The sequence below is a fragment of the Lutra lutra genome, chromosome 15 (assembly GCF_902655055.1).
Source record: "Lutra lutra chromosome 15, mLutLut1.2, whole genome shotgun sequence".
Classification (NCBI taxonomy): Eukaryota; Metazoa; Chordata; class Mammalia; order Carnivora; family Mustelidae; genus Lutra; species Lutra lutra.
Window position 1 is genome coordinate 7,376,450 of NC_062292.1, and position 20,973 is coordinate 7,397,422.

At 38.9% G+C, this 20,973-nt stretch overlaps 1 protein-coding gene across 3 annotated transcripts in view; it reads left to right on the forward strand.

The window, feature by feature from the left end:
* Positions 1 to 20,973, forward strand: part of WDR64 (WD repeat domain 64) — a 139,513-nt gene that overhangs the window by 25,807 nt on the left and 92,733 nt on the right. For 2 of the 3 annotated variants that reach the window (XM_047703881.1, XM_047703884.1), the window contains 4 exons: positions 2,618 to 2,647; positions 3,888 to 3,998; positions 6,694 to 6,908; positions 9,988 to 10,122. In XM_047703881.1, coding sequence (XP_047559837.1) covers positions 2,618 to 2,647; positions 3,888 to 3,998; positions 6,694 to 6,908; positions 9,988 to 10,122 — 491 coding nt within the window. The remainder of the gene's footprint in view (positions 1 to 2,617; positions 2,648 to 3,887; positions 3,999 to 6,693; positions 6,909 to 9,987; positions 10,123 to 20,973) is intronic. The other variant, XM_047703882.1, reaches the window with a different exon arrangement.

The following is a 20,973-nucleotide window of genomic DNA, read 5'->3' on the forward strand; positions in this document are numbered from 1 at the left end:
TGTAGTGAAGGTAAATGACACAATGAACGTAGAAGCATTATATGAACGATAAATTCCCATGTCCATGTAGGGCATAACTATTACTGTCACTTCTAAATTTGTAAGTTTTGGGCTTCCACTTCCAAACCATGCGAGATTGTATTGGAATGTGTAATGATATAGACCACACAGTATTTCACTATGAAAATAAAAGGGACTATCAAAAAAATAAATATCAAAGCAAATAATTCCAGTGATGGGTTCATTTCCAACTACAGATAAGCTTTATACAAGTAAACTATATTTAAAATGATCATCAAATGATTACAATTTCAACAGTAATGTTTAGCCCTTCAGGGATCAAGCTTCCTGGGCCCCGAGGAGGGGCAGTTGAAGGTTCCTGGTGTGGACATGGAGCCTGGCGTCCCTGCCCAGCTCGGGCACTTGCCGGCTGTGTGTGTGTTACCTATGCATCTCCATGCCCTGGCTCCTTCATTCAGAACTGAGGCAGCGGTGCTGCTGGAATTAATGCACACAAAGTGCTTACCTAGCACCACTGTGAGCACTCAGGACATGGTGGTGGTTGCAATCACGGACAAACGGTGTGAAACAGAGCTGCGTGGCCTCATCTAAACATGAAAACTTTCCTCGTTCTCCTTTCTCCTTGGTGCCTTACTTCCCTTCTCATTTTCTTACTTTCATTTCCTCAAAGATAGAACAAAGATGGAATGTAAAGAAGAACACGAGAAGAAAAATAACGATCTTCCTGATGACATAGCTCAGGATTATGTGAAATGAGTGAGGGGGCCTTTTCATATTCCACAGACCTCTCTCACGCGTGCACGCACACACACTCATTCACCCATGCTTAGAGGTGCGTACGTGTACATTCACAAACACATCTGTGTCTTATAAAAACCATGCGGTTGGAGAGAAAAAAAATCCTTAAAAATTACTTGAAGATTTGATACACCAGGGGCGCCTGGGAGGCTCAGTGGGTTAAAGCTTCTGCCTTCGGCTCAGGTCATAATCTCAGGTTCCTGGGATCGAGCCCCGCATCGGGGTCTCTGCTCAGTGGGGAGCCTGCTTCCCCCCGCCTCTCTGCCTGCCTCTCTGCCTGTTTGTGATCTCTGTCAAATAAATAAATAAAATCTTCTTTAAAAAAAGATTTGATACACCAGGAATAAACAGCATTTTGAATGTAGTGTCTTACATATAGGATGTATATGTCTTACATATACGTCTTACATATATGTCTTACATATAGGATGACACATTCTGTGAAAAGCTAATGTTAAGGTAGGCTCTCTGTAAAGTACAATACACACGGTTAAGGATTTTCACGGTGTTCTCTAGAGGGTTTGGTGATAGACACTGTAAATGTCATTAACAAAAATTCTTCCAAAAAAGGCTAGGTTTTCAAACTTCAGAAGATATCCATCAGGATTATGTAACTTTTAAGGGTGGTAAAAGGAACTGAAGCATGTGCTTTCCACTAAGGATGGAAATAGAGAAGTAGGAGAGGAAAATCACAGGAGTTCTGTTCTGGGCTCACCAGTTCCCTGAGGGCACTTAATATTTCCCGTCTGGAAAAACGTCCCTGGATGGAAAAGCGTCTTTGAACTCTTCAGATGAAAGACAGTCTGAGATGACCATGACTAACAGTTTTAGGGACTTTTCACGTAATCTGTTCCTTCTGGGCAGCCGTTTTCTGTACTTTTCCCAAGACCACATGACCATGCAAAAGAAACTAGGTCATTCATAGACTTCAAATACTGACCTTGACCTTGGAAGCAATTAGCATGGCCTAAGGGGAGAAGAGGCTGCTCAGGTAGCTTACAGGCCTGTGTGGACTAAATCTATTTTCTCTACCTGCACGTACCCAGGCGTAAGATTGATGCAGCAGATAACTTACCCAGTAAGAGAGGAAGCCCACTGGGTAGAATTTTCTTGTGTCTCTCGGGAACCTGAGAGAGAACTTCCAAATGAAGCCGTAATTTCCCCCGCACACCAAGCTGTATTCATACTGACCTAGTTAGCATCCTTTCAGACCGCTCTTGCCGTTGCTGTTAGTATTATTTTGTATTCCCCCTTTTTGATATCCTATGTTGCTCTGAAAACTAAAGAATATGAGATAATTTGCAAACAGAAAAATCATTAGTACAGTGTAATCTAAGAGCACAGTTATCAGGCTTAAAGGCAAGCCACAGAAGCACCAACTGTGGGGCGCTTGGGTGGCTCAGTAGGTTAAGCATCTGCCTTCTGCTCAGGTCATGATCCCAAAGTCCTGGGATCGAGCCTTGGGTCTGGCTCCCCACTGAGTGGGGACCCCGCTTCTTCCTCTCCCCCCAGCCTCTGTTCTCTCTCACCATCTCTGTCTCTCTCTTTCAAATAAATAAATAAAACCTTAAAAAAAGAGAAAAAAAAAGAAGCACCAACCGTGTCCAAAGCCAGCAGTGAATCATTCCACAGAGCCAGGTTTTTGAGGGAAAGGAGAGAGGAGAAAGGAGAAAAGGAGGAAACTCACAGAAGGTAGGAATGACAAGTAAACTGTAGAGATATGTTCTTTTAGAGCCAACTTTCTCAATTTTTATTATAGTGCCAATGAGCTTTCATTCTTCTCCTCCTTTGTTTATAGATGAGAGTCCAGACCAGCACCAGTGTTACGGTAAGTACATGTTATAAACTCCTAATGAAGTCCGCTTTGGGAATGTGCTGACGGTTCCTCCATTACTAGTCACAATCTCAGTGCAGATCAAATAGGCTCTAAGAATAAGATGTCTTCATACTGTGAGTCTGTGTGACTTGGATCCGCACTAAACCTTGAGCAGCAGCAGAGGACCCTCACCTCGCTTACTGAGGTTAAATTTATTTCAGAGAAGCGCTTGGAGACATGACTCCCTGGAAGCTTCCATTTAAAAGTCTCCCTAAGGTTTTCCTGAGCTCCCCCTAATGAGGAACTAAAAAAAAAAAAAAAATAAACCCAACACTCTCCAAGTTGTGAGAACTACAAGGAAATGGCCAAGGGAAATAACTTGAAAACATCGTAAACTTGGAAATTGCAGAAAATATTTGAGTCCGATTTGGTAATTTACTTAATCCATATTGCTACTCAGAGAAGTGAACTTGCATTTGTAAAGCTGTGATGAGTTGCTCTCAGAGTCCCACCGTGGCTTTGTGAGAGGTGTAGGGACATGCTTGCCTTTCCTCCCTGCTTACAGGCACTGAAGGCCCTGAACCACCCAGGAGGGCACCAGGCCACCTGGCAGACGAGTCTGCCTTCTCTCTAAGCCTCGGAGCCTTTGCTTCTAAGGCTGAAACAAAGGTTAGCATTCTTAACATAGGTCTGAAATGCGTGCTGCAGTGTAGGGTGCACAGTAGGCCCTCATCAACAGGAACTGTTGCTCTGGCCTTGTTGTGTGTCATTGACATGACCGATCCCACCCATGCCAGCTTGGTGACTTCAGGCAACACAAAACAGACTCACCGGGCTCAACTCGGTTATTGACCGGATGATCACTAAGGTCTTTAATAGCTAAAACTTGTGTGCATGGGGACAGGGCCAGAGAAGCGACTTAATCTAGCCTCCCCCACGGCCCCGTGGAGAGGTGTTCTCCCCACAGTGAAGAGTGCACAAAGATGCCTGCTCTGCTGGTGTCTCTTTGCCTCCAAGGAGCTGTAACAGGCATGAGCTCGTTCCTCACTCCCCAGCTGACGGTACTGAGAAACTCAAGGGAAGTGTCAAAGGACGAAAGAGGAGAGCCTCTTCTCCGGACATCGGAGAAGAGACATTGCAAGGCTCCCCTGCAAGGAGATGTAACTGACCTACTCTTTAGTAAGTAACCATGACCTTGGATAGACCAAAACATATGACACCCGCCTCTCCCAATTCTGTATTTTCCCCTCAGGACACCTCCTGGATCACAGGATGTGATTACCTCTCACAGCTGAAAAGAATCGTTGCCACTACAGAAAGGACCATCATTGTCTGGGATTATAAAGCTCAAGGCAGTGGCCAGGTACGGTGCCAAGAGGAACCCTCCAAGTACCGAGTTTTCTCTTCTACCCCACGAGGATGTGAGCAGTCTGCCTCCTCTGCCCAGTGTCAATTCCTCATCTGTAAAATGGGGGGGGGGGGTGGGTTTAACTAATCCGGTCCACGATAAACAAGTTCAGCGTTAATATTCTGTGAGGCTCATTAAAAAGGAACACTCTTTCCATTTAGTGCCTGTTTAATTTGGCGAAACTTGTTTTGTTTTTGAGAGAGAGAGAGAATTTCTTCCTTCTCTCATACCCTTCTCTGAATCCAGGTATTAACTTGTTGATTATGTAATCAAGTTCAGAGCCTTTCCCTCCAGTTCAGCTTCATTTGCTAAGAAAATTACTAAAAATCAAATGACTCATTCTGGCAAAATATCTAATGGGGCAGATGCCAGTGTTGTTCCTTCAGTGCCTGACATGTTACCACTAAAGTGATTTACAATATTTACCGAGCACTCGCAGACGTATAGAAGTCATGAACAGGTTCCCTGCACTCAAATGAAACTCAGTCTTTGAAAGATGTCATGAAAAGACATAAAATATAACATAATGGTACAGCAAACTATACAGTAAAAACAAACAAACAAACAAACAAACAAAAAAGGGCACTAGGAGTTCATGGAGAGGCAAGATTGTACAAAAATGCCCTCAGGAAGTGGCTGACTTCAAAGGACGAGGAGGATTAAGAAGTCATTAGCCTTCCTCCGTGCCCTGCTTGTCCCTAGGCTCAGTGAAAAACCAAACTTGTCATTCCTGTCCCCATTGTTGCACCCAGCGCATGATGCCAGGATGACTTGAAAGAAGGCAGATTGTTGCCTCGTGTCCTTTGTTATGGGATGTGTCACCGTCTCATGGTCTGCAGCCTCTTCTCTGTCCAGCTCTGTCCAGTTTTCACTCTCACTTTTCAGCCCCATGGAAGCCTCCAGCTCCTTGAGGCCGTCCTCTTCTGTTCTCTGTCCCCTTCCTCTCCCTTCTTTGCCTTCCTGCCTGCACCAGCTGGGCAGATCATCTGGGCTGAAGCCATCCCCACCTCCCACTCTCCTAAATCCTTTGAAACTCCAGTCCTGGTGAGATGTGACAGCCTGTTTCTGTGTCCTCACGGAGGCTCAGCCCTCCTGGAGAAAAAAACACGAAGCCACCACCGTTCGCATCACTGTAAATTCAGGGTCTGCAGACTCCTCTGAGGATTCACTGGTTCTGTCAACGTCTTGTCCTTGCCAAGTCACTTTCCCATCCCTGGCAATATTGCAAAAGGGCGTTATTGTCCTCAGGCTCTCTCCCTCTCAGCAGATGTACTTGTCCCTATTTTCCTGAGAAATTTGAGTCTATGAGGCTTGTCCTCTTCCAAATTCGGGCTCTCCCACCCACAGCTTCAGTGAGGACACCCTACTTTCTTCCTTCCTTCCTCTCTCTGGAGGCAAAATATCCTTGCATCCGCCACTCCCATCCCTCCTGCCTCATGCAGGGCCAAGCTCTTCCCTTTTTATCTTTTTTGACCTTCATCTGTCCTTCTGGGCTCCTCATGTCAGTCGCCTCTGAATCTTTCTCTGGACCAGTTCATGCCAGATCAAAGGTCTGTAGGTCCAGACCCGGGGACCTACAGTGGCCTCTCCAGTCATGCGTTATCATAGCACCCTTCTTTATTTCCCCAGAGCACTTCCCTCGATCCGAATGAAATGCTCTTTTTATACCTGCATTCCTGCACTGGAATGGTAGCTCCGCCACGTCAGAAAGTGGCCTTCTTTATCAGCATATGCCCCACGCCTAGAACAGCTCTTGGCACATCGTAGGTGCTCTGTGATTATTTGTTGAATGACTGAATGACGCTCTAAATATGTTCAAATCTCACTCATTCTAGAGGAAACAAAACAAAAAATTTTTATTTTTTTCAAAGATCTTATTTATGTATTTGAGAGAGAGGTAGAGCACAAGCAGCCAGAGAGGCAGGCAGAGAGAGACGGAAAAGCAGGCTTCCTGCTAAGCAGGGAGCCCGACATGGGGCTTGATCCCAGGGCCCTGGGACCATGACCTGAGCTGAAGACAGACACTTAACCGACTGAGTCACCCAGGTGCCCCAAAACAAAAAAAATTTTAAATACTCTTTTCTTCTATCTTAGGTAGGTAGAGACTGAATTCTGGGACAGCCCTGGCTGTACAGCTTAGTGAACCCAGCACAACAGCCCAGAGGCAGCTTGATAGATGCTTGCTGAATATTTCTGGACAAACTTGGATGTTAGGATATGTTTTTCCTGATAACTTCTTATGACATAATTGGGGTGTTAATACTTGATTTTCCTATTTTCCCATACAGTTTTACGTCAGCAGTCTTATAACAGCCAAACCTTCTTATGCTTCCCATTAGCATAGCCTTACAAATCCAAGAGAGGGACATTCATAGCAACCAAACAGAAAATCTCATTAAAGTATTGAGCCCAAGGTACCTCACCTTTTTCCCAAAAAGTACCCAAAGCACAATGCTGCGCTCACAGTGAATGTTCATTAACTTTTACTTGGTTAACTTTTTTTCTTTTTTCAAATTTCTTTAACACAATGTGAATATCTAAAATTAAAAATATCAGAAAGTAAGACTTTCATCAAATAATAGGGCAATGATTACTATGTGGACATTTAGAGCAATGTAACAACTCACTGAAAGCATCCTTCTGCTTCTAGGAAAACTATTTCGTCATAAAGCCTATGGATCACTGCCTTCTTTGTGTGTGTGTCGTGTCTTTGCCCAACCAGCTCTGCAGAGACGACATCCTCTTGGGGGATGATGGTGGTTTCGTGAACAAATTCACAGTAAACAGTGATGACTTTGGACTAAAGCAGGCAAAATCCAAGAAAAAACTACAAAGCCAAGTCTTAGACTCAAAGAACTTTAAAAGGTAAGGGTATCACATGGGCAGTTGAATTTTTCTAATAATAGACAGTGTTCAAGTATCTGTATAGTGAATGCCATGTACCAGGCCCTGTGGTAGAGATCTGAAATACAAAGCCGAACAAGAATCACTTCTTACCTCAAGGAACTTCCAGCATAACTGGGAAGAGAGAGAGGAAAATTAGCCACTGGAGTTCCAATTGTAAATGTTATTGACAATTAAAGTCTATAGGTACTTGAGCAAATTAAAGTGTGTAAATTAAATGAGAAAAAAAACTAAATCATGAAAAAACTGTAAAATATATATATGACTATTTGCTAGCACTTGAATATGGAAAAAGATCCTCAATGTAAAAGCAATGGATACAGAATTCAAAGAGAAAATTGGGTAGATGTGAAAAAAAATAAAAATTTCTGGACATCAGAAGATAACATTTTAAAAGTAAATAACAAACTGAAGGGGCGCCTGGGTGGCTCAGTCAGTTAAGTGTCTGACTTAATTTTGGCTCAGGTGATGATCTCACGGTACTGGTATTGAGCCCCACGTAAGGTTCCATGCCCAGCAATGAGTCTGCTTGAGGACTCTCTCTCTCCCGCTGCCCCTCCCCCCCTCTCTAAAATAAAGAAATCTTAAAAAAGTAAATAACAAACTGTGATAAATATACTAAATATGAGAAACAATGGGTTAATACTCTTTAATAGTTTTGGCAGTTCAATTAGAAAATAATCATTCCCCAAGAAAAATGGGTAAAGACTATGAACAGATAATTTATGCACAGACACACATAGTGCAAAGAGTCAATAAACATTTCAAAGTGATCATCAGGCAAAAATGCTAACAATTCTCTCCAAATGATGGGATTCTAGGTGATTTTTTGTTGTCTTTATATTGGACCATCTTTTACATTTTTACAGTAAATATATATTACTTTTATTAGCAGAGGAACAAAGAAGTATTCTTAATCAAAGAAGTACAACTTAAAATCGGATAAAATTTCTCATTTCTAACAATGAAAATGGGGTAGAGGTTGAAAATGGGGTAGATTCTGTAAACAGGCAGTCTCACAAACTATCAGTGGTGGAAGTATGAGCTTGATCCCTCTCAGGAGAGCAGTCTGGGAGATGCATTGAGTGTCTTAATAAACCTTTCTACATTAGGACCCAGAATCCTCATGCATTTAAAAATATAAGTATGGTTATCACAGCATTGTTTCTAATAGTAAAGTCACTAGTGTCCAACAAGGGAGGAATAATTAATTTAAATGATCAATCATTTAGGTAAATAATTCAGATATTATATACATCTATAACAAAATTAATATAGTTTCCACAAATATGTTTACATGTTTTGTAAATATGTCCATATAAATATAATACATTTATATGTAAAATATATCTTTTTGTCAGACACCTTTTTTGGTTGGATATTTAAAATACCAAGAGTGGGGGCACCTGGGTGGCTCCATGGGTTAAGCCTCTGCCTTTGGCTCAGGTCATGATCGCAGGGTCCTGGAGTGGAGCCCCACATCAGGCTCTCTGCTCAGTGGAAAGCCTGCTTCTCCCTCTCCCGCTGCCTGACGCTCCCCCTGCTTGTACTCTCTTTCTGTCAAATAAAAAAAATAAAAATAAAAAAAAAAGCTTTTAAGGACCAAAGGCATTCAGTAAATCATAGTATATTAGGGAATGCCATGCACTCCCATTTAATAATGTTTTGAAATATATTTAATAACAAGGAGAATGTTCATGATAAAATATTAAGTAAAAAATTTAACTTTTCTATGTACCTCATATACACTATTAAGCACTTCATTCCAATTATGACAGGCTCTTGAATAGAAGCTGAGACATTAATTTTCTTTCTGAGATTTTTGTCACCCATCAGAAAATTCCATGGCCTCTTTCCCATCCCTGTTTCCATTAGCTGGATATGTTTGAAATGAGATGGGGGAATCTGAGGAATCTGAGGAATCTGGGTACAGCTAAATGAATGCTAATTTGCACTGGTTCTTTTGGGTGATTATTTACATGTAGATGATTTAATCATATAGAGATCTTCATGTACATGATTTAAATTATTCAAGACTGAAGTGTATAGATGGTCTGAGTGGGGAAGCTTGTTCTTACACTAACAGATTCTCAAACTAACAAAATGAAAAGTATTAAGGCCAAAGTGGTAATTAAACTCTGGAGCTATCATTAATGTTTTCCTGCAGTAGATATTCACATAATTCATTCATTTTAAATGGGTGGGGGTAAGGGCATGGGTAGAAAACACCGGTATGCAAAATGTTGTACAAATTAAAGAAGGAAGTAGCCAGCACCAGAGTCCAAATTAAACATAGTCTGGCATGGAGGAAGAAATCTCTCTACTCTGTTGAATCCCATATTGTCGAACATTCCCGCCTTGAGTTCTAAACACCTCTACTCCTCAACCCGAATCTCAGGAACTTGGGAACAAGAATTTTACCTTAGTCATCCTTATGTCCTTTTACCTGGGATACAGTAGGCACTCCATAAGCATTGTGAATGAGGAAACATATATACCGTAAAACAGGAGTAAATATAACAACAGGAAGATGGTTTCCTCCAGGTTAAGACAAGAATTCTACCATAAAAGTTTTGACCCCTAATACTAAGCCTGTCACTGAAATGTCCTGTGCACTGATGAGCAAGGCTTTGGAGCCAGGAATACAACTGTCCCAGCCTCAGCTTCAGTAGAAACAGGGACTACCGGGGACTACAAATTTCCCCAGTTTTCTAGTTCTGAAAGTATTCATGGGAAATATGAACATGAATTGACTCATCCAAAACAAAATGAAACACAGTCCCTTTGGATGACCCGAATTTCTCAGTAAAGTGAGGATAATAGTGCCCGTATTAGACAGAGATGCTTCTAGGTTATTCCTTTAATTCTGAATCTACAGCTCCGTATTTGATTTGATAAATACATTTTTATTTTTCCATTTTAAATATGCTAGATGATAAATAGTTAAACGGTTAAAAGTGGTATCACGTACACGATGGTGTCCCATGTGCAAGCTTGTGTGTGTCTAACGTAACCCCTCCTTTTCTTCTTCTCTTTGCAGTGTTAAAAGGAAGCTGCATAATGACTGGGTGATGAAAATTAGATACATTACACCTCTAAGCTGCTTTGGGTCCTGCTCCTTAGACAGTGTTCATTCCCTGGTTTTGGAATCCTTGAAGAGACTTGAGGATAATTTGTAAGTACAGTAGTTTGTGTACATGAACTTTCTGTGACTTCAGACTTTTTACAACTACTAAGACCATGATGGCCCTGGAGTTTTCAAACTAGTTTTTAGAAACATCAGGTGTGAATGATTCCATTTACTTGACAAGATCAATTACCTTTTTAGGAAGTCATGGATGTTACTCATGCAAATTGGAATATGATGTGTCCTCCTAGCAACAGTTTTGCTCATCTGTTGTTTATTGCCGCAGTCTTTGGAATAAATCAATACAGGTGCATCTATACCCATATTGTTATAGTTCTGGGGGTAAGACTCATTCTTACATGTCAACCAGCTAACCTGTGAGTGTCTGTAGCACAAACATGTTCCATGTATAATAAAGACATGAAATGGCTTTCTTATAGACAGGTGCATTTGAAGAGTATGTAGTCTTATTTTTAATCTGGTTAAATATTTATTGATAACTATTCATATGTAATAATTATATAATATAACCATAACTATATAGTACCTATGTGTTAATAATTATATTTATATATGATAACTATAAAACAGATGCTATACTTCAATTTTCAGTTTTAAAAATGTGTTAAGTTATATGCTACAACATGGATAGACCTCAAAACATGATGCTGACAGAAGCCAGACACAAAAGACTGCACATTCAATGACCCCATTTATATCAAATGTCCAGAAAAGGCAAATTTATAGAGATAGAAAGTAGATCAGTGGATGCCAGGAGGTGGTGGTAAGAGAAGGGATCTGAAGTAGAAACGGAAACTTTTTGAGATATTGAAATTGTTCCAAAACTTACTGTGGTGATTGTTATACAACTGTATAAATTTACTAAAAATAACTGAATTGTACATTTACAAATCAGTGAATTTTGTGTTATATAAGTTATACCTCAACAAAACTGTGTTAAAAATGCATAGAGACTTCTAGTTTCCAGTCTAGCATGTAGAGTTTGGAAGTCATCGCTTGGCCCTAACAGCAGGTGAAAAAGACAAAACTAAAAAATCAACAGCTCTTCTTAAATCTTTCTTACATCCTTAAAGAAGTGAAGTCACAGATCAGACTCTTGTCCTCAAATTTGGAGAGACAGACGGCATATACTAAGAATCACAACTTACCAGAGCAGAAATCCAAAAACATATACCTCTGGGAAACGAATATACTGTGATAGGAAAACCTAAACTGTGATTGACAAATCACTGGGGGCTCAACATAGAAAAGCCCGGGAGTTAAAAACTCCAGGGACCTAGTTAAAGGGGTCCCCATACTTTTGTGAATTTTACTTCCAGGAGCTCAACCAATTCCCCACAGTGAATATTGGAAACTCCTCTCCTGCTTCTGATGGGGAAGAGGAAAATGCACCACATTCAAACACACCCAAACATTCTGTTCTTAACAAAGTCTGTCCTCAAGCAAAACCATCTTACCAGATCCTAAACTATTGGGGTTTTATCAAAGACTAAATACCCTTGGAGAAGGAAATAACTCTAGCTTTCACACAGGAGAAGCAAAATACCAAATCCAGTCCACTCTAGTCATCCTGACTCACCTAAGGGAAGGGAGGCTGCAAAACCATTGTGAAGTTCACAGTTCAGGGACACGGGCTCACCTAAAGACTGGGACCTAATCAAAGGACTATAGACCACTTTCGTTTCATCCCACCCACCTTACAACCTCATTATTAAACACCTATTTGCAGCAGTTCCTTTTACACAATAGATTATGTCCTGCTATCAAAAAAAAATGTACAAGGCATACCAAAATGCAAAAACAGTTTGAAGATACAGAGCAAGTATCTAATTAAACTCAGATGCAGCAGGGATATTGAAATCAGAAGACTAGGAAGGTAAAATAACTATGAGTAATATGGTAAGGGCTCTAATGCATAAAGTAGACACCATGCCAAAAACAAAAAAACAAAAAAAAAACAAGAAGAGATAGGTAATATAAACAGAGGGATAGAAATTTTAATAAAGAATCAAAAAGAAATGCTAGAGATAAAAAAAAAAACAAAGAATGCCTTTGATTGGATCAAAAGTAGACTGACATGCTGTGGAAAGAATCTCTGGACTTCAGAATATGTCAATACTTGTTTCAAAAATGGTAAATTAAAAAAAAAGGAGAAAGAAGACTGAAAAAAATGGAACAGAATATCCAAGAATTATGGAACAACTACAAGAGTTATATACATAATGGGAATTCTAGGAGAATAAAGAGAAAAAGGAAAAGAAGAAATATTTGAAGCAATGGTGACTGAAAATTTCCCCAAATTAATGTCAGATACAAAACCACGTATCTATTAAGCTCAGAGGACACCACACAGGATAAATGCAAAAACAAAAATTATACTTAGGAATACCACATCCAAACTTAAAGATGAAAGAAAATTAAAGATGAAGAAAAAATCTTGAAAGAAATCAGAGGGGAAAAAATTATATCCAACTTCTCTTTAGAAACCAAGCAAGGAAGACAAAAGTAAAATATTTAAAGAGTTGAGAGAAAAATTATGCCAAAACATTTTTTTTCTGCAAAAGTATCTTCAAACTAAAGGATAAAGACTTTTTCAGATGAAAAAAATTGAGTGAATTTGTTGTCAGTGGGCCTGCCTTCCAAGAAATGGTAAAAGAAGTTCTTCAGAAAGAAGAAAAATAATGTAGCTGAGAAACTCAGATTCACATACAGAAAGGAAGAGCATTACTGAAGAAAGAAGTGAAAGCAAAATAAAAACATTTATTTTCTTACTCTTAATTGATCTAAAGGGTAACAGTTTGTTCAAAATAATGCCAATAATGTGTTGAGATATATATGTGTATATATGATAAAGGAATATATAACACCACTCACAGGGAAATTTATAACATTGGCTACATATATAGAAAAGAAGAAAGACATGGGGCTCCTTGGTGGCTTCAGTTGGTTAAGCATCTGCTTTCAGCTCAGGCCATGATCCCAGGGTTCTGGGATCAATCCCTGCCTTGGGTTCCTTGCTCAGCTCTCCCTCTGCTCCTTCCCCCAAGTTGGGCATGCTTGTTCTCTCCTCAGATAAGTAAATAAAATCTTTAAAAAGAAGAAGAAGAAGGGAGGAAGGTCTAAAATCAATAATCTAAGCTTCCACCCTGGAAACAGAGAAAAAGAGAAATTGTACAACGTAACCAGAGAAAAAAATAATAAAAATTACAACAGAAATCAATAAAAAGGAAATCAGTAGAGAAAATCAATAGAACCAAAAGCTGTTTCTTTGAAAAGATCAATAAAATTGATAAGCCTATACCCAGGCTAAGGAGAAAACAGAAGACACAAATTGTTACTATCAGAAATAAAGTAACATCACCACAAATCCTACAGACATTAAAAAGATAAAGGAATATTATGAGCAAGTCTATACAACAACAAATTTTTTAAATGTATGATTTATTTTCTCCTCTTACCTTTTTCTTTTCTTTAAGTAGTCTCCGTGCCCAAAGTGGAGCTCAACACAGGGCTTGAACTCACAACCCTGAGATCAAGACCTGAGCTGAGATCAAGAGTTAGACGCTTAACCAGCTGAACCACCCAGGTGTCCCTATGCCCACAGATTTGACAATCTAGGTGTAATGGACCAATTCCTTGAAAGATACAATTTGCCAAAACTCACACAAGAAGACAGGTAATCTAAGTAGGCCTATATTTGTTAATGAATTTGAATTAATAATAAATAACCTTCTAAAACAAAAAGCATCAGGCCCAGATGGATTTAATGGTGAATTCTACCACATACTTAAGGAAGAAATTACACCAATTCTCTACAATCTCCTCCAGATAATAGAAGCAGAGGAAAACTTCCTTACCCCTTCAATGAGGCCAGTATTACCCTAATACCAAGCCAGACAAAGACATTATAAACAAAGAAAACTACAGACCAATATTTCTTTTGCGTATAGATGCAAAAATTCTCAACAAATAATAACAAATTTCATAAGATATAAAAAGTATACACCATGACCAGATATGCAAGGCTGGTTCATCATTTGAAAATTATTTAATGTAATCCATTGTATCAACAGCCCAAGAAGAAAAATTACATGATCATATGGTGCAAAAAAGCATCTGACAAAATCTATCTATTCGTGATAAAAACTCTAAATCAAGACACAAAACTTATATTTTTCAAACACAAACACACACACACACACACACCTCAAAATGGACCATAGATGTAAATGTAAAACACAAAACTATAAAACTCCTAGAATAAAATCTAAATAGGAACTTTATAGATACAATACCAAAGCATAATCCATGAAAGGAATGGATGATAAGCTAGACTTCATTAACATTAAAAACTTAGGCTCTACAAAGACACCGTCAAAACAACAACAACAACAAAAGCCACAGACTAGGAGAAAATATTGCAAAAGGCATATCTGATAAAAGGACTCTTATCCAAATAATTTTTATCCAAAAATATACCAAGAACTCTTAAAACTCAACAATAAGAAAACAAACAACCTAATTTTAAAAAACAGGTCAAAAGATCTGAAGAGACACCTCACCAAAGTAGGCATACAAATGTCAATAAGCACATGAAAAGACATTCCACATCATAAGTCATTAGAGAAAGGCAAACTGAAGCCACAAGAAATATGGCAAACCCACAGGTAACATCATACTCATTAAAAGCTAAAAGCTTTTCCTCTAGGATCAGGAACAAGACAAAGATGTACACTTTTACCACTCTTATTTGACATCGTATTTGAAGTCCTATCCAGAGCAAGTAAGAAGAAAAAGAAATAAAAGGTATTCAAATTGGAGAGAAAGAAGTAAAACTGTCACTATTTCCAGATGACATGATATTACATAGAGAAAGTCCTGAAGACTCCAGCAGAAAGCTGTTAAAACTAATAAATTAACTCAGTAAACAGGACACAAAATCAAATACTCAAATATGCAAAATATATACAAATATACAAGAATTAGTAGTGTTCTACACAATGATAATGAACTATTGGAAAGAGAAATTAAGAAAATAATCCCATTTACAACTGCATCAAAAATAAAACAAATTATCTATGAATAAATTTCACCAAAGAGATGGACGATTGAATACTGTACAACATTAATGAAAGAAATTGAAGAAGATACATGTAAATGGAAAAGATATTCCATGCTCATGGATTGGAGGAATCAATATTGTCACAATGACCATACTACCCAAAGCAATGCACAGGTTCAATGCAATCCTTATCAAAATTCCTACGGTATATTTTCACAGAAATAGAAGAAACAATTCTAAAATTTGAACGGAACTGCAAACAGCCCCAAATAGGCAAAGCAGTCTTGAGAAAGAGTAACAAAGCTGGAGACATTATGCCGTCTGATTTCAAACTGTATTGCAAAATTATAGTAATCAAAGTGGTATGGCAGGTCTAAAAACAGACATGGAACAGAATAGAAATTCCAGAAATAAACTTACAATATATGACCAATTAATTACAACAAAGAAGCCAAGAATACACAATGGGAAAGGACAGTGTCTTCATAAATGGTGTTGGGAAAAGTGGACAGCCACATGCAAACGAATAAAACTGGACCCCTATCTCACACCACACACAAAAAATTAACTCAAAGTGGATTAAAGACTTGAATGTAAGAACTAAAGCCATAAAACTCCTAGTGTAAAACATAAGTGGGAAGATCCTTGACATTGATCTTTGCTGTGGCATTTTGAATCTGACACCCAAAGCAAAAGCAACAAAGGTAAAAGTAAACAAGTGAGACTACATCAAACTAAAAAGCTCTGTATAGCAAAAGAAATCAGCAGCAAAATGAAAAGACCACCTACTAAATGGGAGAAAATATTTGCAAACTATACATCTGATAAGGGGCTAATATCCAAGTGTGTGTGTGTGTGTGTGTGTGTGTGTGTGTGTGTGTGTGACTCATACTACTCAAAAGCAAAAAATCGAATTAAAAAATGGACAGAAGTTCTGAATAGAATTTTTTTTCAAAGAAAACATACAGATGGCCAAAAGGTACGTGAAAAGGTGTTCAACATCAGAGAAATAGAAATCAAAACCACAATGAGATATCACCTCACACCTGTTGGAATGGCTAAAGTCATCAGCATTTTCATGGAACTAGAACATATAATCCTAAAATTTGTATGGAACCAGAAAAGACCTCAAGTAGCCAAAGGAATGTTGAAAAAGAAAACCAGAGCTGCGGGCATCACAATTCTGGACTTCAAGCTCTATTACAAAGCTGTAATCATCAAGACATTATGGTACTGGAACAAAGACAGACAAATAGATCAATGGAACAGAATAGAGACCCCAGAAATGGACCCTCAACTCTGTAGTCAGCTGATCTTCAGCAAAGCAGGAAAGAATTTAACCAATGGAAAAAAGATCGTCTCTTCAAAAATGATGTCAGGACAATTGGACAGTCACATGCAGAAGAATGAAACTGGACCATTTTCTTACACCATACACAAAAATAAACTCAAAATAGATGAAAGACCTCAGTGTGAGACAGGAATGCATCAAAATCCTAGGGAAGAACAGGGGCAGCAACCTCCTTGACCTCGGCCACAGCAACTTCTTGCTACCTATGTCTCCAAAGACAAGGGAAACAAAAGCGAAAAGGTACTGTTGGGACTTCATGAAGATAAAAGCTTCTTTACAGTAAAGAAAATAGTCAACAAAACTAAAAGGCAACCTGTGGGAATGGAAGAAGATATTTGAAAATGTCTTATCAGTTGGTGCCTGGGTGGCTCAGTGGGTTAAGCCTCTGCCTTCGGCTCAAGTCATGATCTCAGGGTTCTGGGATCGAGCCCCGCATTGGGCTCTCTGCTCAGTGGAGAGCCTGCTTCCCCCCGCTCTCTCTGTCTGCCTCCCTGCCTACTTGTGATCTCTGTCTGTCAAATAAATAAATAAATAAAATCTTTAAAAAAAGAAAAAAGAAAAGAAAGTGTCTTATCAGTTAAAGGGCTAGTATCCAAAGTCTTTAAAGACTTAGTGAACTCAACATCCATAAAACAAAAAATCCAATCAAGAAATGGCAGAAGACATGAATACACATGAAAAAAAGGCTCCACATCACTCAGCATCAGGGAAACACAAATCAAAACTGCAATGAGATACCACCTCACACCAGTCAGAATGGCTAAAATTAACAAGTCGGGAAGCAACAATGCTGGCCAGGATGCTGAGAAAGGGGAGCCCTCCTGCACGTTCTCACAAATGCAAACTGGTGCAGCTTCTTTGTAAAACAGTATGGAGGTTCCTCAAAAAGTTAAAAATAGAGCAAATACAACCCAGCAATTGCACTACTAGGTATTTAACCAAAGGATAAGAACATAATGATTCAAAGGGGCACATGCACCCCAATGTATAAAACAACAATATCCACAGTAACCAAACTATGGAAAGAGCCCAGGTGTCCATCGACAGATGAATGGATAAATGTGTCTACACACACGCACACACGCATGCACGCACAGCGGAATATTACTCAACCATGAAAAAGAATGATATCTTGCCATTTGAAATGACATGGAAGGAACTAGAGGGTATTATCTAAGCAAAATAAGTCAATGAGAGAAAGATAAATACCACATGATTTCACTAATGTGTGGGATTTAAAAACAGAACAGATGAATATAAGGGAAGGGAAGGAAAAATAAAACAAGATGAAAGTTGAAGACAAATCATAAGAGACACTGAACTCTAGGAAGCAAACAGGGTTGATGGAAGGGAAGTGGGTGAGAGGAAGGAATAATTGGGTGACGGCCAGTAGGAAAATAGTACAGAAGTTCCTCAAAAAATTAAAAATACAACTACCATATGATGCAGTGATTCCATTTCTGGGTATTTACCTGAAGAATATAAAACATGAGTTCAAAAAGTTATATGGACCCCACGTTTATTACAGTATTATTTATAATAGCCAAAATATGGAAACAAAGTAAGTGTCCCTTGATGGATGAAAGGGTAAAGAAAATTGGTACATATGTAGAATGCCGTATTATTCAGCCACAGAAAAAAGAATGAAATCTTGCCGTTTTTGACAACATGGATGAATCTGGAGGTTTATATCAAGTGAAATAAGCCAGACACAGAGAGACAAATCCTGAATGGTATCACTTACATGAGGGATCAAAAAAAAAATCAAGCTCATGAAAACTAAGAGTAGAAAAGTGGATGCCAGGGGATTGGGTGTTGGGGAAATAGGGAAAAGTTGGAAAAATGTATAAACTTTCACTTATCTGAGGATCTAGTGTGTAACATGGTGACTGTAGTAGATAACACTATATTGTACAACTGAAATTTACTAAGAGAGTAGAACTTAAATATTCTCAGAAGAAAGAAAGAAGAAGAAAGAAGAAATGGAAGGAAGGTAGGGAAGGAGGGAGGGAGAAAGGAAGGAAGGGAGGGAGGAAGAAAGGGAGGAAAAGAAGGGAAGGGAAAGAAGGAGGAAAGGAAAGAAAGAGGGGCATCTGAGTGGTTCAGTTGGTTAAGTGTTGGACTCTTGATTTTGGCTCAGGTCATGATCTCACGATCATGTTGAGATTTTCTCTCTCTCCCTCTACCCCTTCCCCACTCTCTCTCTCTCTCTCTCAAAATAAAAAGAAAGAGAGAGAAAAAGAGAAGAAAAAAAGAAAAGGGTAAATATGTGAGGTAATGGGTAATTAACTCGATGGAGGGGAATCCTCTTCATTGTGTATTCATACACCAGATCCAAAAACCCCGAAAAGATAAAAAACAGAACAAAACACTAAGGGTCAAACCTTAAAACTATAAAACCCCTCCTTCATGATTTAATTCCATTCTTTAAAATTCAATTTCCTTGATTGTAATTATTTTTTTTTATGAATTTCAGTCTTTCTATCTAAAGAGTTGGTGAGTTGCAATAACATTGCATCATAGCTGGAGGACTTGGGTTCAACTAAAAGGCGGCTGGGAAAAGTGGTGAATAGTCTGTTTGGCCTACTAACAATGCACAGATGATAACTCCCAGATCCTTCTTATTGAGTTCTTTTTTTTTTTTTTTTTTTTTTTTTTAAGAGAGACAGAGTGGGAGAGAGAGTGTGCACAAGCTGGGGGTGAGGGGCAGAAGGAGAGGGAAAGATAGAATCCCAACCAGCAAGCAAGCTCCATGCCCAGTGTAGAGCCCCACACAGGGCTCGATCTCCCGACCCTGATATCATGACCTGAGCCAAAAGCAAGAGGCAGTGGCTCAGCCGACTGAGCCACCCAGGAGCCCCTCTATTGAGTTTTTAAATGAAATGCACAAAAAGTGAGAGGAAAAGGGAGCCTCCACACATACAGAGCTAGAATTTCTTTAAATTCCAAGATTTTCAATTTAAGAAACAGACTAACAAAATTAGAAATTTTATGGAAGAAAAGAGTATCACATCTCTAAGATGACTGACTACCCTACATTTTCTTGAAAGTTAGAGTCTTCATGAAAGTCATATATTTCCCCCTCATTTAGAAAAAGATAAAAATGTTTATCTTGATGTATAACATATTGCACTGAGAAAATGAAGTAAAAACTTTTCATAGCACATTGAAAACAGTTTCATTTCTTTTTTTTTTTTTTAAAGATTTTATTTATTTGACAGAGAGAGATCACAAGTGGGCAGAGAGGCAAGCAGAGAGAGAGAGAGAGAGGAGGAAGCAGGCTCCCCGTGGAGCAGAGAGCCCGATGTGGGACTCGATCCCAGGACCCTGAGATCATGACCTGAGCCGAAGGCAGAGGCTTAACCGCTGAGCCACCCAGGTGCCCCAAAAACAGTTTCATTTCTTAACATCAGATCTGATTCCACAAACATCATTTCTATGGCATAATTAATTTTCATTTAGTTTCTGTAACATAATTAACTACTAGTGATTATACTCTGGCATTTTAAAGGAGTGCATTTCTGAAACATTTAATTAAGAGAAGATGCAACTTAATTTCTAATTGATTTGTATTATGTTGGCAATTTATAATACATTCATACCTATAAGGAAGCTTTTGGGAAACCATATGAAATACGATGGCCCCTATGAAAGATGTATATTCTCCTTCTACATCCAGAGAAAAGATTGTCATCTCCAAGATACACAAATCTACAGACATGATTTTACCAGCACAAATATTTCTGGTATATTCATCAGGGTAATTCTAACAGTCAATATGGTAACTGGAAAAATATACATAGGTCATGTACTTCAGCCTTTAATCCAGAATTGTATCAATAATTCAATGAACATTTTTAAAGATTTTTATTTATTTATTTGACAGAGAGACACACACAGAGAGAGAGGGAACACAAGCAGGGGGAGTGGGGGAGGGAGAAGCAGACTTCCAGCAGAGCAGGGACCCCAATGCGGGGCTCGATGCCAGGACCCTGGTTTCATGACCTGAGCCAAAGGCAGACGCTTAATGACTGAGCCACCTGGCTGCCCTGATTCAACAAATATTTACTAAGTCACTATGTGTTAAGCACCATGGACAATACAATATGTTCAAGACTTGACCTCTGCTTTTAAGTACTTGAAATCTAAGGGAGAAGACAGGAAATACAGCCGTAATCCCAACGGCATGCGGAAGTCCGCTCATATCAGCTTGTGAGAGCGGACTGCTAAGATTTCAAGAAATTTGACAAACTTACTGAATACTACCATCATTTAAAATGTAATTTTATGAACTCACAATTCCATTATATGAAAACCAAAAGCAATAAATACTCAAAATTCATAACTTTTTATTTTACTACATTGTACTGTTATGTATGTTCTTGAGGGTTTTATGACCTTAGGGACATAGGACTACTATATAATGGTGTTCAACTGTGTAACTTTCCCCAACCCCAAGTTCAGA